The sequence below is a fragment of the Protopterus annectens genome, chromosome 6.part0 (assembly GCF_019279795.1).
Source record: "Protopterus annectens isolate FY-2018-M chromosome 6.part0, PAN1.0, whole genome shotgun sequence".
In the NCBI taxonomy this organism is placed as follows: Eukaryota; Metazoa; Chordata; order Ceratodontiformes; family Protopteridae; genus Protopterus; species Protopterus annectens.
Window position 1 is genome coordinate 1,130,881,527 of NC_056737.1, and position 13,329 is coordinate 1,130,894,855.

The 13,329-nt window shown below is 42.3% G+C and overlaps 1 protein-coding gene across 1 annotated transcript in view; it reads left to right on the forward strand.

Annotated features, from left to right (window-relative positions):
- BAZ2B (bromodomain adjacent to zinc finger domain 2B) overlaps window positions 1-13,329 on the forward strand; it is a 3,835,724-nt gene that overhangs the window by 1,485,442 nt on the left and 2,336,953 nt on the right. The window contains exon 10 of the mRNA XM_044074749.1: window positions 4,493-4,867. Coding sequence (XP_043930684.1) covers window positions 4,493-4,867 — 375 coding nt within the window. The remainder of the gene's footprint in view (window positions 1-4,492; window positions 4,868-13,329) is intronic.

Genomic DNA, 13,329 nt, shown 5'->3' on the forward strand with positions numbered 1-13,329 from the left:
GGCATACCCTCCCTACACTGTCTTTCACAAAGACAGGGTGACTCTCTGCACCAGCCCCTCCTTCATGCCCAAAGTGGTCAACGAACTGTCACTAAATCAGTCCATTCACTTACCCACCTTCTTTCCTTCTTCTAAAACTGACAGTGAGAGAATACTGCACTCCCTTGATGTCCACAGGCAGTTAAGGTTTTATTTGGACAAAACTAAGACCATTAGAAAATCTAATCAACTCTTTGCGTTCTTCCATCCCAAGGCAGTATCCAAACAAACTATATCCTGCTGGATTAGGAAAACTATCTGCTTCTGCTATTCCTACCATGGAAAGCAGTTGCATCAGGGGGACCAGGCTCACTCTACTAGAGCAGTAGCCTCTTCTGGGACCTTTTTCAAGGTCCTGGACACAACCTCCATCCTTGAGGTACCTACCTGGTCCCTCTATACATACCTTTACCAAACATTACAAACTGGACCATATTTCCAGACCCAGAGTAGGATTCACAAGAGCATTCCTGCAAGGATTTCTGGAATCTGTTATCTCTTCCTCCACTCTTCCTCCTTCCTAAACTGTGGTATTCTCCCACAGTAATAATACTGCAACATGAGAATAGAAGGACGTAGAATAGTTGTGAAAATCTTACCATAACCGTAGATGTCCTTCTCTTCCATGTTGCAGTATTCCTGCCCTCCCACCTACCCCCCTGCATCACCTTCAACCTGCCTATGGAGCATCATAGGGGCACTACCTAGACTATGGCCACACTGGGCAGTCAGTTGCATTTCACCGGTCTGGGGGACATCACTTGGCATCACCTAGACTACTGTCCAACTGGGCAGTCAGTTCTGAAGTCTGTGCATGCAGACGTCATACTTAAGGCCCCTGGTTTATGGCCCTACATGTGACGTCCCACACAGCAGCAGCAACCAGGATTAAGCTTTTGTATAGGAGACGACATTCAGGTCACTTGAGGCAGAGGATCCCACAGTAAGAATACTGCAACATGGAACAGAAGGACATCTATGGTTATGGAAGGATTTTACACAACTGTTCTTTCTTCAGTTGCAGCTCACCTTTCAGCACTTTCTGTTGGTCTGCCCTTGAATCCTCCTTTGCCCTCTCAATTTGGGGTTATGCAGTTTCTTAAAGTCAATATTCATATCAGGACTCCCAGAAAGCCTGTCCTGCCTTTTTGCTACCTCAATTTTGTACTTGAAAAATGTACTCCTTTTGAACCTGGTACTTCAGTGTCTTTGCAGCATTGCACTTGGAAGACTGTTCCACATTGTACTTCAGCCAAGAGAGTGTCTGAACTTCAGCCTCTCATGACTATTCCTCCTTTTTGTTTTGGTTTTCATGGAGATAGGGTGTCTGAACTAATCCTTCTTTTATGCCCAAGGTGGTTAATGAGTTATCCCTTAATCAGTCTATTCACCTTCCTTCCTTTTTTCCTTTCCCACAGTCTACCATTGAGAAGATTCTTTACACCTTTGATCTGCATAGACATTTCCGGTTTTATTTGGATAAAACAAAGGCAATTCACAAGTCTGACCAGCTTTTTGTTTCTTTTCATCCACAGACTTTGGGTTTGGCTGTTTCTGAGCAAACCATCTCATCCGAATATCTTAAGGCCAGTGTCCTTTTGTTATTACTTTCATGGCAAATGTCTTCATCTGTAAAGACACATTCTACTGGTGCAGTTACCTTCTCTGGTGCCTTTTTCAAGGGTTTGAACACAAATTCCATCCTTGAGGCTGCTACTTTGTCCTGTACTCATGCTTTCACTAACCCTATAAACTGGATGTTATTTCCAGGGCTGCGTCAGGGTTTGCCAAGGCTATTCTGCACGAGTTTGTAGAGGGCTCTTATCTGCCTTCCTCCTCCCAGCCGTCTTCTTAGCTGTTGTACTCTCCCTTATGTAAAGAATACTGCAACAGTGTTATGGAAGAACATAGTACAGTTGTGTAAAATCTTACCATAACGGTAGATGTCCTTATCTTCACTGTTGCAGAATTTGGTCCCTCACTCCAGCCCTCTCTTTCCTAGCTCTTGTCCTTGTTTTTTTTGTTGCCTTTCTGGCTGAGGGGGCCCTTGCTTCCTTGTTCCTTTTGTCTTTTTTCCCTTCTGGATGTACATGTTCTGTTTTGTCCCCAAGTGTATTATTTTCCTGCTGGGGCAAATCAGTTCTGACTGTTTACGTCCATACATCAACTTTATGACTTACACCTTGTGGACAGCATACGTGTGGGGTATGGTGCCTATAAAATCTAAAGGCTTTAGTATACTGGCCAGACATTGGACTATCCTTGGCAGGAGATCCCTTATGTAAAGAATATTGCAAGAGATGGAGGACCCCAAACAGTTTGATACCCCCTCCCCACTCCTTATGGTCTTTGAGGATGTGTTCATATCTGCATTGCTTAAACATGACTGCCATCTGTCTGCAACCAAAAAGCTAGACATACTCTAGAGGATAGATTAGAAATGTAGCCATCCTTGCAAAAACCTCATAACAGATTTTGCAGCGATGACTGTGGGTGTTTGCAAAGGAGCCATGTTGACACAGCCTTTTGACTAAGATAAAGCATGTAGTTTTCTGTATAGGCTTGATAAGGAGGTGTACCCCTTAGCCACACAGCTGTTAAATGAATATGCTTAAGTACAGTGTGAAATCATGAAACTAATTGAGGACATGCTCTTGGTCATCTTGAGAAAGAACCTAAGAGAGCAAATCTCCAAACATAGCCAGACTGCCTTCTGTAGTTACCAGTGGAAGAATAAGAACATTTGGCACAGTGCTGAAGAGATGGTACTTAATCAAGCTGCAGCTTAACACCTAGCTGATCACCCTGGACCTTAAGGGTTCACACAGACCACATATACTTTCTCAGGTTATTAAAGATCAGCTTTTGGGCATTCTTGTATTTAGAGTTACTATTTTGCCTTCCCTCCCATTTTGTCTTCAGTTACTTGAAACAGCAGGGTAAAACTACGAAGGTGGTTAAATTTCCCAGCTACTTGTTTTCTAAATAAACCAGAAACATCCAAGCAAATTGCGTTTCTTTTGACAAAATCTAAAAGGTGCAGATGAGTACAGGCAGAAAAGGGTCTTTGGCAAAAGACAGGCTGGGCATTGTAGTAGGGAGAAAGGGGGAGAGGTCAACTTCAACAGTGGCAGTAGTGACTGTCCAACCCTTTCCTTCCTTTCTTCCCTTTGGTTGGGCAGCCGACTGCTCTTGTTTCAAATGACATCTGGCCATTTTTCAAGATTCAGTTATTGCTTAAGGCTACAGAATAGTGTTTGCTTTCAAATCTCCCTTTATGAAGATTCCCCTGGTCCCAGCACACCAGTTAGACATTGCCTTTGAGGTAGGAGGGCTTTTACTGCACATGGGGACAGTGTAAATAATTCTGTAACATCAGTGAGGAAAATAGTTTTCCTCATGACTTTGTGGTGCTAAAGATTACCTGTGGGCACTGACTGACAAAAGGACTTGCCGAGATTAGACAGATTTCTGAGTGCAAAAACATTTAAGATGTTAACTTGCAGCCACTATTTCCACTGCTTTCTAAAGACAGCTTGCTGATTACCTTAGACCTGAAGGGTTCACATAGACCACATATGCTTTCTTAGGTTCACAGTGGTGACCAACCACTTCTGGTTCAGCTCACAACCATTTGTACTTTCCAGAGCACTACGGATATTTACAAAATGTCCATCCTCAGTCCTGCACATGTCTCAGTGCAGAGAGTCTCTGCACATCTATCCTTTAGCTGGGGATGATGCAAAGACTGTGGAAATCAGCCCAGTCGCAGGCTTCTGCATGGCAGGAAGACCCAAAGATCAGTACTGCAGCATTGATCTACTCAAGCATCTACAGTTATGGTAAGTGCAATACAAATCTGCTTTCTCTTTAGTTCTCCATTTCTTTTATCTGTCGTTGACTAGCTGGTTGAACCTCCTCCTCCCCCCCAGAACAGTTGAAACCAAATGCAAAATGCAGGAATTCTAACTATCTAATTCAAAATGCTGAAAGGAATTTTTTTAATGTAATCTATAGCATGGTCATAATTTTATTTAGTGTGTAGTGAAAGTGGGAAAGCCTTCTGTAATGGTGAGCATGGTAACCTTAACTCTTCCCCTTCAGGTAACAAAGTTGTGGTGGGTGCTCTGCTTTTAGACACTACGGTATTTGTTCCTTTTTATTTCATGTGTAACACTTCCTATTCATTTATCTAACCTTTCTGGGGTTTTTTTGTTTTTGTTGGGTGGGCAGATGTGAACTTGTATGTAGGAAAGTTGTGTTATGTGATTAGCATTTGATAAGCTTTTAAGGTATGTTCCTTTGCATTTTTAATTTTTTCATCAGATTAAGTTACATGACAATTGGTGTTTTGATTCAGAGCTATGGTGGAATAAAACTAAAACTGACAGGAAAATGTTTTGGTGCTTTATGGTTAGGGTCACACATTGAAATACATTTTGTTGTTTTGCAGGTGCTAATACAAAGTGTAAAAGATGCTAAAAAAAATGGTCATAAAGCATTGGAGATAGCTCAAGAAAAAAGAACTCACCAGCAGATACCTCTTGCATCTGATCTTCAGACTCTATCAACATTCCAGCCTCAGGTTTTGTCACAGCAACTTCCTTTTGTTTTCCAAAGTACTCAGGTCAAGGAGGAGACTGTGAACAAGCATCCAAGTGTTATACAGTCCACAGGACTTGCCCCCAATGTGAAGCAGTCATCCCTGGTAAACCACACTAAAAAAGAGGCTTCTCCTAACCTTGTTCCTCCATTGGACCTCAAAGTACGGAATAAAGATGTTTGTGAAGAATCGGGGTCAGTAATCACTGATTTGAGAGTAAAACGGGTAAGTTGCGTGGCTTTATGAATTTATTAATGTAGCTGCTCATTGTAATTGTCTTCAGGGTGTAAAGCCATTTCACAAGGTCCATTTAATTAGTGACAAATTAGCTGAAGCATGATCAATGAAAATTCAGCTGAGTCAACCACTTCCTCATGGTGCAGAGCCTCTGGTCACTACATCTGACCCCGATACTGCATAAGCTCTGCCACAAAGGCCAACTCACAAACATTCTCACTGAGAATTTTTTCTTTATACAATGTAATTTGACTTAATACACAGCAAAGTTCTTCAAGATCATCTAGTGAAGTACGTGACTGCCTGTTCTGGAAATTAGTTTTTATCATCCCCTGACAACACTGTCCTTCCACTCTAAGGCCCACTTACTAAGTTGGCAACTGTTCTTTCTCTTGACCAGTAGATGACACTGTATATGTCAGTTAATCTTCCTGGCTGCCAGGTTTCTGTTCTACTTTGTATTTCTTTACTGTTTGCCTTGTTTGTCTATAAATTCATTACTCTTATAATTTGACCGGGAGTGAAAGATCTAGAAAAAGCATGGAAAGAATTGCAAAAATGTAAAGCACCACAGCATCTTGAAAACTTCAGAATGCTTTGCAATCATACTAAAAAGCAAATTAATGAAGACAAAAAAACTGTACTATAATAACTTTCAGAATAATAGTGTAAACAGCCCTAAAATATTTTGCACAGCCATTAATGAAGTCTTGACTCCAGGATGTAAATTCATCCCTAATTCCTCTTCCAGTAACTTATCACTCAAAACCACAGTACAGTTCAACTCTTATTTCGTAGATAGCATAACATCCTTAACCATGGATTCCCAAACATCTAATCCTAACCCTGTCCAATATCCGCATATCACCACATCCACTTTCACCTTCAGACCTGTACCCGCATCCTATACAAAACTACTTTTAAACTCAAACCATGCTCTTCTTTAGCTGATGACCTTCCAAGGGAATACCTTAAAATATCAGCTGATAGCATTGTCTACCCTGTCTCTTTCCTCATAAATAGGTCACTCCAGGAATCCCACATTCCCTCTCTCTGGAAAAAGTCACAAATCCCTTTCACAAAGGAGTAAATTCAACAGACTTTACTAACTTTAGACCTTTAGCGATCTTATCCCCCCCCCCCTCCAAAATACTTGAAAATATATTCAGAAACAATTGCTAAACTATCTCCTGCAGATAGGACTCCTATCCCCTACACAACTTTGCATCCATCTTTCCGGTAGTACTAACACTGCTCTTCTGTCCTACACAGATACTGTCAGTAAAGCTAGTAGTAATGGCAAACTAATCTCTTCCTTATTTGTAGACTTCTGTAGAGCCTTCGACACAGTTTGTCACAGCAAACTACTACTTCAAATGTCCTCATTTGGTCTCTCACAACCCTTCCTTGTATGGTTCAAAAGCAACCTCTGCAAAAGGTATCCGTCACTATAATGGCACTTTACCCTCTCTCCATACCTCCCAGTCACTACTGGTAATACCACAAGGCACTATCCTTGTTCCTCTCCTCTTTAACATTCTCACAAACACCCTCCACACATCCACACAGCAGGTCTCCTTAATACAGTACGCAAATGACTTTGCACTCATCTGCACATCTGACAACATGGCACACCTCCAAAAAAATTACTCTGGAACCTTTAAACAGCAACTGAAACATGGCTTTGTAACTCACAACTCATATGCAACTCTTAAAAAAAAAAACAACAAAAAAAAACTACTACTATTTTTTCCGCAAATCTGTCTCCCATGAAAATCAAAATTTAAAGTTCTCTGGCTTGATAATACAGCCATTGATATTCTCAGAGCAAATTTTTAAGGAAGATCATGGATGATAATTTTAAATTTGACCTGCATATGCAAAACTGCATAAAAAAAACTAAAAATGCTTTCTAGAGCTAAAAACTTTCTCATCAACACAATTAAAGCTACACTAGCCACCCTTTATTTCCACCCCACACTTCTTTATGGCGATCCCCTCTTTACTAATCTTCAGGCATTACAAAAATCAAAACTTGAACAATGCTGTTACAAAGTTGCTAAATTTGCAGCCAATGGCTCTTTCAGAACCCACCACTGTATAAAACTAAGAAGCCTAAATTGGTTAGAACTACCCTGTTAACTAACATCTATACAACGTCTTGCCACCTATAAAATTATCCAGAATCCATCTGCTTGTCCAGCACTAAGCATTGTGCACAGGTATGTTCCTAGTCTGTCATTATGATCAAAAACTCCTGTCTGTCCACAGACCTATCAAATTTCCTGGGTGTTGTCTGTCCTCATGCCATGTTGCTAAGGCCTGAAACTCCTTATCTGTATCCATCAGGTCAATACCCTTCCTCCTGTCTTTCAAAACCATTCCAAAAGACTTACTAGCCAAAAGCTGGAGCTGTTCTTGCTCAACACCAGGTAAACTGTATACCTAAATTTGACCAACTACCTAGTCATATCTTTGGTCTCCTTACTCTCCCTTCTTTACTTTTATCAATTTCTCTGCACCATCTTTCTAAGTATACAATGGGCCCACTTTTCTCACACTTTGTATTGCAGTTCCTGTTTGTATTATACTAACTTACATTTAATTTCTTTACAAACTGGCTAAAATTTCTGTAACTGTTAAATCATTTTCATATAACTTGTATTTGTTCTTAAAGACTGTAAAATTGTTGTTAAAATGTTTTTTAATACTTTGGCATTTTTCTTCCCTGGCCTCCGCTGAAAATGAGCTGCTACCCAGTTGGACTTTCCCGTATTCAAATGTCAATGATAAATAAATAAGTACATTTTTTAATAGTACAGTGTGCAAAATTGCCAAACTTCCAAACCACCTTTTTAGGGGTTTCCCCCTCTGCACCACCCTTAAAATGTTATGATCTACTCTGAGGCTGTTGCATCATTAGAAAGAGTGACATTTCTCTCATTACATTAGTGAACAGATGTATTGCAACATGCATTACACAGCACAGTGCAGAAACTGTTCAAGATAACTTTTTAAATCCCAAACCTGCTAATGCATACAGTCAGAGATGGATCATGGTCAGGTGGTGCTCTAGGCAAGGTTATGGGCCCCCTGACAGCTATATCATTATCCCGTTATTTGTTTGCCTTTTTCCAGTTACCATAAAAAAGTATTCAAACCTGTCAGTGTGCATACTATTTTTTCTTCACTTTTACAGTGATCACAGAAGCTTGGATCTAATTTAAACTTTTTTAAAATATTTTACAGCAGTAACTCTGACAGACATTTTATGAACAGAACAAAACATTCTTATATTGAAAACAGACAGCCTAAGAAACAGTAAACTTCTCTTCTTTCTTGTATTTGGCAGCCCATTAAACTACAGGAGACCTGCTGGGATTCATAGTCAAATCAGATATTGTGAAGTACTAATTGGCAGCTATGTGAAGGGAACAAGAATTCAAAAATGCATTTGCTACCAGCTTGGGACAGCCTTCCGGGTGCAAGTGTGCCTTTTCAGGGGCAGCCAAGGATCACTGACTAGTGAAGTGACTTGATCAGCCTTGCACACTAGACAAACTAAGGCTAAAGAATAAATGTTGTACAGTAGGACTCATTAACAGCTCTTAGCCTTACTCATCTACACTAAATATCAGACAAATTATTAGCCCAACACAGTGCATTTCACACCCATGCACATGCAAAAACAAGTTAAATTAAAAATGCATTGATAGTTAATATTCTAACATTAAACTTGGTGACTTTCATCAGTTCCTTTTTTAACACCATAACTATTTTGGGGTGCAAGAACTACATATTTACACACCCACATATGTGTCCATATTACAGCCTCTTGTATGACTGTGTACATTCAGATGCTTTCTTGGGATAAAATGAATGAACAAATACAGAAATAATGACCAAGAAGTGTATTTCAGCTCACTGCTGTGAGAACCATACAGTGAAACCTGTTGCATCCCCCATGCCTTTCCAACCTCTTAGCTCAAGAATCATGAGCAAAGACCCAAAGTTAGAAATGGATTTTAAATATTTTCTTGTATAATTAGAAAATTGCTAGAGTAGCAATCTTAAAAACTTACTAGAACATCAGCAGGTGTTGCATGGACTTGCACTTTAAGAACTATAAAACTCGACTGGCATTATTGGCTGACTGTAATTCTCAGTGACTTAACAGATCTGGTGTTCAGATCAAGGGGTTGTAACTGCTCTGATTTTGTGGTACTCTGAGATCATAGTTTTAGGTGTTCAGGTTGGAGGGATTGTAGTTGGTCTTATTTTGTTTTGTGGTGTTCAGGTGGAAGGGATAGCGCACTGTCTTTCTCTCACACACACACACACACACACACACACACACACACACACACACACACACACTCTCTGTCTCTCCTAAAAATATCCAATACTTTATCAAGTGCTTATCCCAAATTAGGAAGCACGTTTTAAAAGTGTAATTTTTCCAGGAAGTCACTTGATGTAGGAATCACATGTATGCCTGCAAAGCTCCAGGAAGCCTCTCTCTAATTGGTTCTACATGTGAGCTAATGGGAGAGAGATGACGTAAAGCTTTTCATGAGACAAAGAAGCAATTGAGCATCATTAATTGGAGAGATGGGGTTAAACTGAGACAGTGTTTTTCAATGATTATGGGTCCCACAGCCAGCAGAGGCTCTTAGGCAGTTGCCAAGGTTGTCTTGTACTGGGTCTGTCCTTGTATACAGCCCACCTACTGTAATGCTCAAAGCAAGTCAGTATTTAATTTACTTGAATGCTAATTTATTCCTAACTTATCAGAACTGAACCAAAAAGCCTATCTGTTTTGAACAGTGTCACAATCAGTGAATTAATGTTAGAATACAATGCATCAGCTACATAAGAACCTCACAAAACTGTCCCTCTTCTTCAAGAATTTCAGAATAAAATCATTTAGGCTTTCACCGGAAGATACCACTGCGGTGGTGGTGCTGCGGTAGCGTTGTCGCCTCACAGTAAGACGCTGTCTGGTTCGATTCTAAGCTAGAGCGTCTTCTGCGTGGAGACATGCGTGAATGGGCGTACCTTTGTTGAAGGTTGTGCATCACGCCTGGCAAGCCGGTACGTAAAAATCAACTGCCAATCATTAGCGGACCGGAGTTCCGCTGTGGCGACCCCTAACCGGGAAAAGCCGAAAGACACAAACAAATTGACTATACTGAAAATGGTTTTTAATAAGATCAGTATACTAAATAAGCCAAGTGGCATCATTTTAAGCATCTTCTTGCTGCACCAATGATAACCAGTTTCAGAACTGCATAAATTGTGCTTGAAAATGAGAAGCCTGCCGTTGAGAAGCCCATTCTTCTCATTCTTGACAGAAGGAGGAACAGCTCCTGGAATATTTAATCCTTTATTAACATCTATGTAGCATTGAGTCATCTGATTTTCTAAAGTCTAGCTAGTCCACATCACAGCCCAACTCTAGTCTTTATATTAGTCACCCACCTGGAAAGCTATTGTTATGTGTTAACTTTTCTAGAGTGAATGCAGACCATCTTAGTTCATGTGCCTCACTGACCTCTAGGTGTCCAGTATCTTTAGCTTTCAGAAACAGTTCTGTCTTTTTATTTTTCTGGTACAGAAGTCAGGTTGTGTTTCTCAGTTTCCCAAAGGTTTGTTGCTCCTATTCTTATAAAAAATGTGGTGGTCTTCTATTTCAGAGATAGCCAACTCATTGACTTCTGATTTGTTGAAAAGATCTTAAAGTCTTTTCTCTTCATTTTATTTTGGAGAAGAATTTGTGGCAGTATACCAGATGACTTCTGCTCTGTGAGCTCACCCTTAGTGTGACTGAAGCTTACCGAGACTAAGCTAGTGATTCCTGCTGAGACATTTCATTGGTTAGAGATTTGCCCTTTAAAAGACAAGTTACTTTGCATCATTTGTAGGCATTCATCATAAGAATCATTACTGCAGTAAATTGTAATGTAATTCAGTATTAGCCAAAGGCTGTTACTAGTCCCTGGCATTTAGACATCTGTGGGTCTGCGGTATACATTCTTGCACCACGGTGACTTGGGGGAGTTCTTATATATAGAAGAGAGTGCACAGCACACTCCTTTCAGTTCTGTTTTTCACTTAGTGAGTGGTCTACTTTATCATTTGTTTTGGCTTTCATCTTTGGAAGTGTTAAGTAAAATCCTTAATTATTAGTTTTATTCTCTTTCAGACAGAAAGTGGTTGCAACATTTCTGATCTGAAGTAGTTTACTTAATTTGGTCTTCAACCTGGGGGTTACAGATCCATATCGGATCCAAGCTGGCAACTTTTACTAGCATCTCCTCCGAGCTCCAAACTGCTCTCTTTATCTATAATACACCTCCACAGCCTTCCATCCCCAGATCTCGTTTGCCGCGAATAGCTTTGCATCGTGATCTCTTAAGCTCCAACTTTGTCAAGTGGGTAAAAACCTTTTGAGTTTCTTTTTTCCTCAAAAAAATTGTTGGGTAGTGTTAGTATAGGTTCCCCTTTCTCCTTCCCTCACTTGGTGCATAGAGTTGTAGTGTTTTAAAGTAGTTAGAGTAGTTTTGTATTAGTGTGTGGATTTTTGCTTCCCCTCCCCCCTCAGAGTTTTCTGTGTATGACTGTGGTGTGTGGGTGTGTGTGTGTGTGTGCCAGTAAGAAAGAAACATTTTTTTTTCTTAAGTTCTCTTTCTACTGACAGTATGGCTGAAAAGCTTGTTTTCAAGCGTTGCACTGAATGTGGCCATAAATTATCCCCTGCGGATGGCCACACACTGTGTTTTGTGCTTGGGTGTGGCCCATCTGAGTGTGGACTGCAGTATATGTGCGGGCTTCAACTCCCACGCCATTAAAGATAGGAAGGCCAAGTTGGCCCTCAAAGGCCTTCTTCCCCCTTCAGAGTCTGTTTCCTTGTCTCCGGCTTCGGTCACAGTGGCTGCTGCGGCCGCCTCTCCTTCCTCTCTTCCCCTGGCTTCTCCTCCCTCCCAGGCTGGGACTCAACCTCCTATACTAAAGCCTGTGGCAGTGGAGCAGAAAAGGGGTAGAGGGAAGGAGAGAGAGTCGAAGGCGAGGGAAAAGTGAAAGAGGTCTCCCGACCTCGCTTCACCTGCAAAAACGCCACGGATCCGTGACTCCCCTTGGCTCCGATCTCCGAGTTTCTACCCGGAGCCAGAGGAGACACGTTCAGCTTCTCGGGCCTCTGTGCCCTGACCTGCCAGGTCGGAGTCTGTGGCCTCGTCTCTGTCCACCCGGTCCTTGTCTGACATTGATCTGGATAAAATGATGAGGAGGTTTATCTGTACTTAGATCCAGATGGGGGTCTTGCCAGCCCCCCTCCCTCAGGGAGGGGGGAGCTCCCTTCCTTTTTTCCAGCCTATATCTCCTTCTCCGATCCGACCTTTGGGTTCGGACTATTCGGATCCGAGGTTGGCTTTGGTCAGTGGGTCAGAGCCGATGGTACCTGCTTCCTCGACGCTGACAGCTGCCTGGAGAGTTTCAGATCTGACCAGCTCGGATTCGAGCTGCTCTCGGAGCTGAAGCTTGGGTGTCGGATCCGAGTGAGTGTAACCTTTTTCTTTGGCTCTGACTTTGCCGGGCCAGGTTCCCTCCCTCGGAGCTTCGTCCACTTCGGGCCCGGCTCTGATTCTCTCTTCGGATCCGGGGAGACCGGCCTCCTTATTGGTGTCTCAGGAGGTTCGCTCTTCTTCGGCGTTTGACGTTTTAGAAAGGCTTCTCTCCACTGAATCAAGACTGCCCCCTCGGACTCCACCCAGACCCCCTCGGCTCTGTCTACAGTCCCCATTGTTTTACCAGAGGGGACAGCCCATGCTTGAGGAGCCCCAGATGGTTCCCCCTAAGGAACAAGTGGCTTGCGAGCTCCCCCCGGAGAGCCCCATCAGAGAGGTATCTCGCAAGCATGCGTGCAAGAGGAGGCACTTGGACTCCCCCGAGTCCCTCACCGAGGACACGGACTTGGATAATGGAGAAGGTTCCCCTAGGTCACTTCCCGAGGATGTCTCCTTTGGAGACTTCATGGAAATCCTGTGCCAACGGGGAGATTGGTCTGCCCCCAAACCTTCTTCTGACGAGTCCGTGTTCCTGGAGGCTTTCGGCACGGGCCCACCTACTTCCTGGGTGTACCCTCCCGCGGATCCTTTGGTGAATCTGGTCACCTCATGGGCATGGAAGGAACCAGACACCATGGAACCTATCCCAGAATGACCAGATAAGATTTTAAGCCTGCCCCGTAGACAGACTGACATGGAACAAGGGATCCCTGTAGACGCTATGGTAACAGCAGCAGCCACTAAGAAGGAACTTGCTCATGAGAGTTCCTTGGTCCATCCTCCTGGCCGAGAGTCATGGATGATGGACTGCCTAGGGAAGCGGGTTTACACTTCAGCTACCTTTTCGATTAGGGCGCTGAACTACCTGGCCCATGTCACCAGACT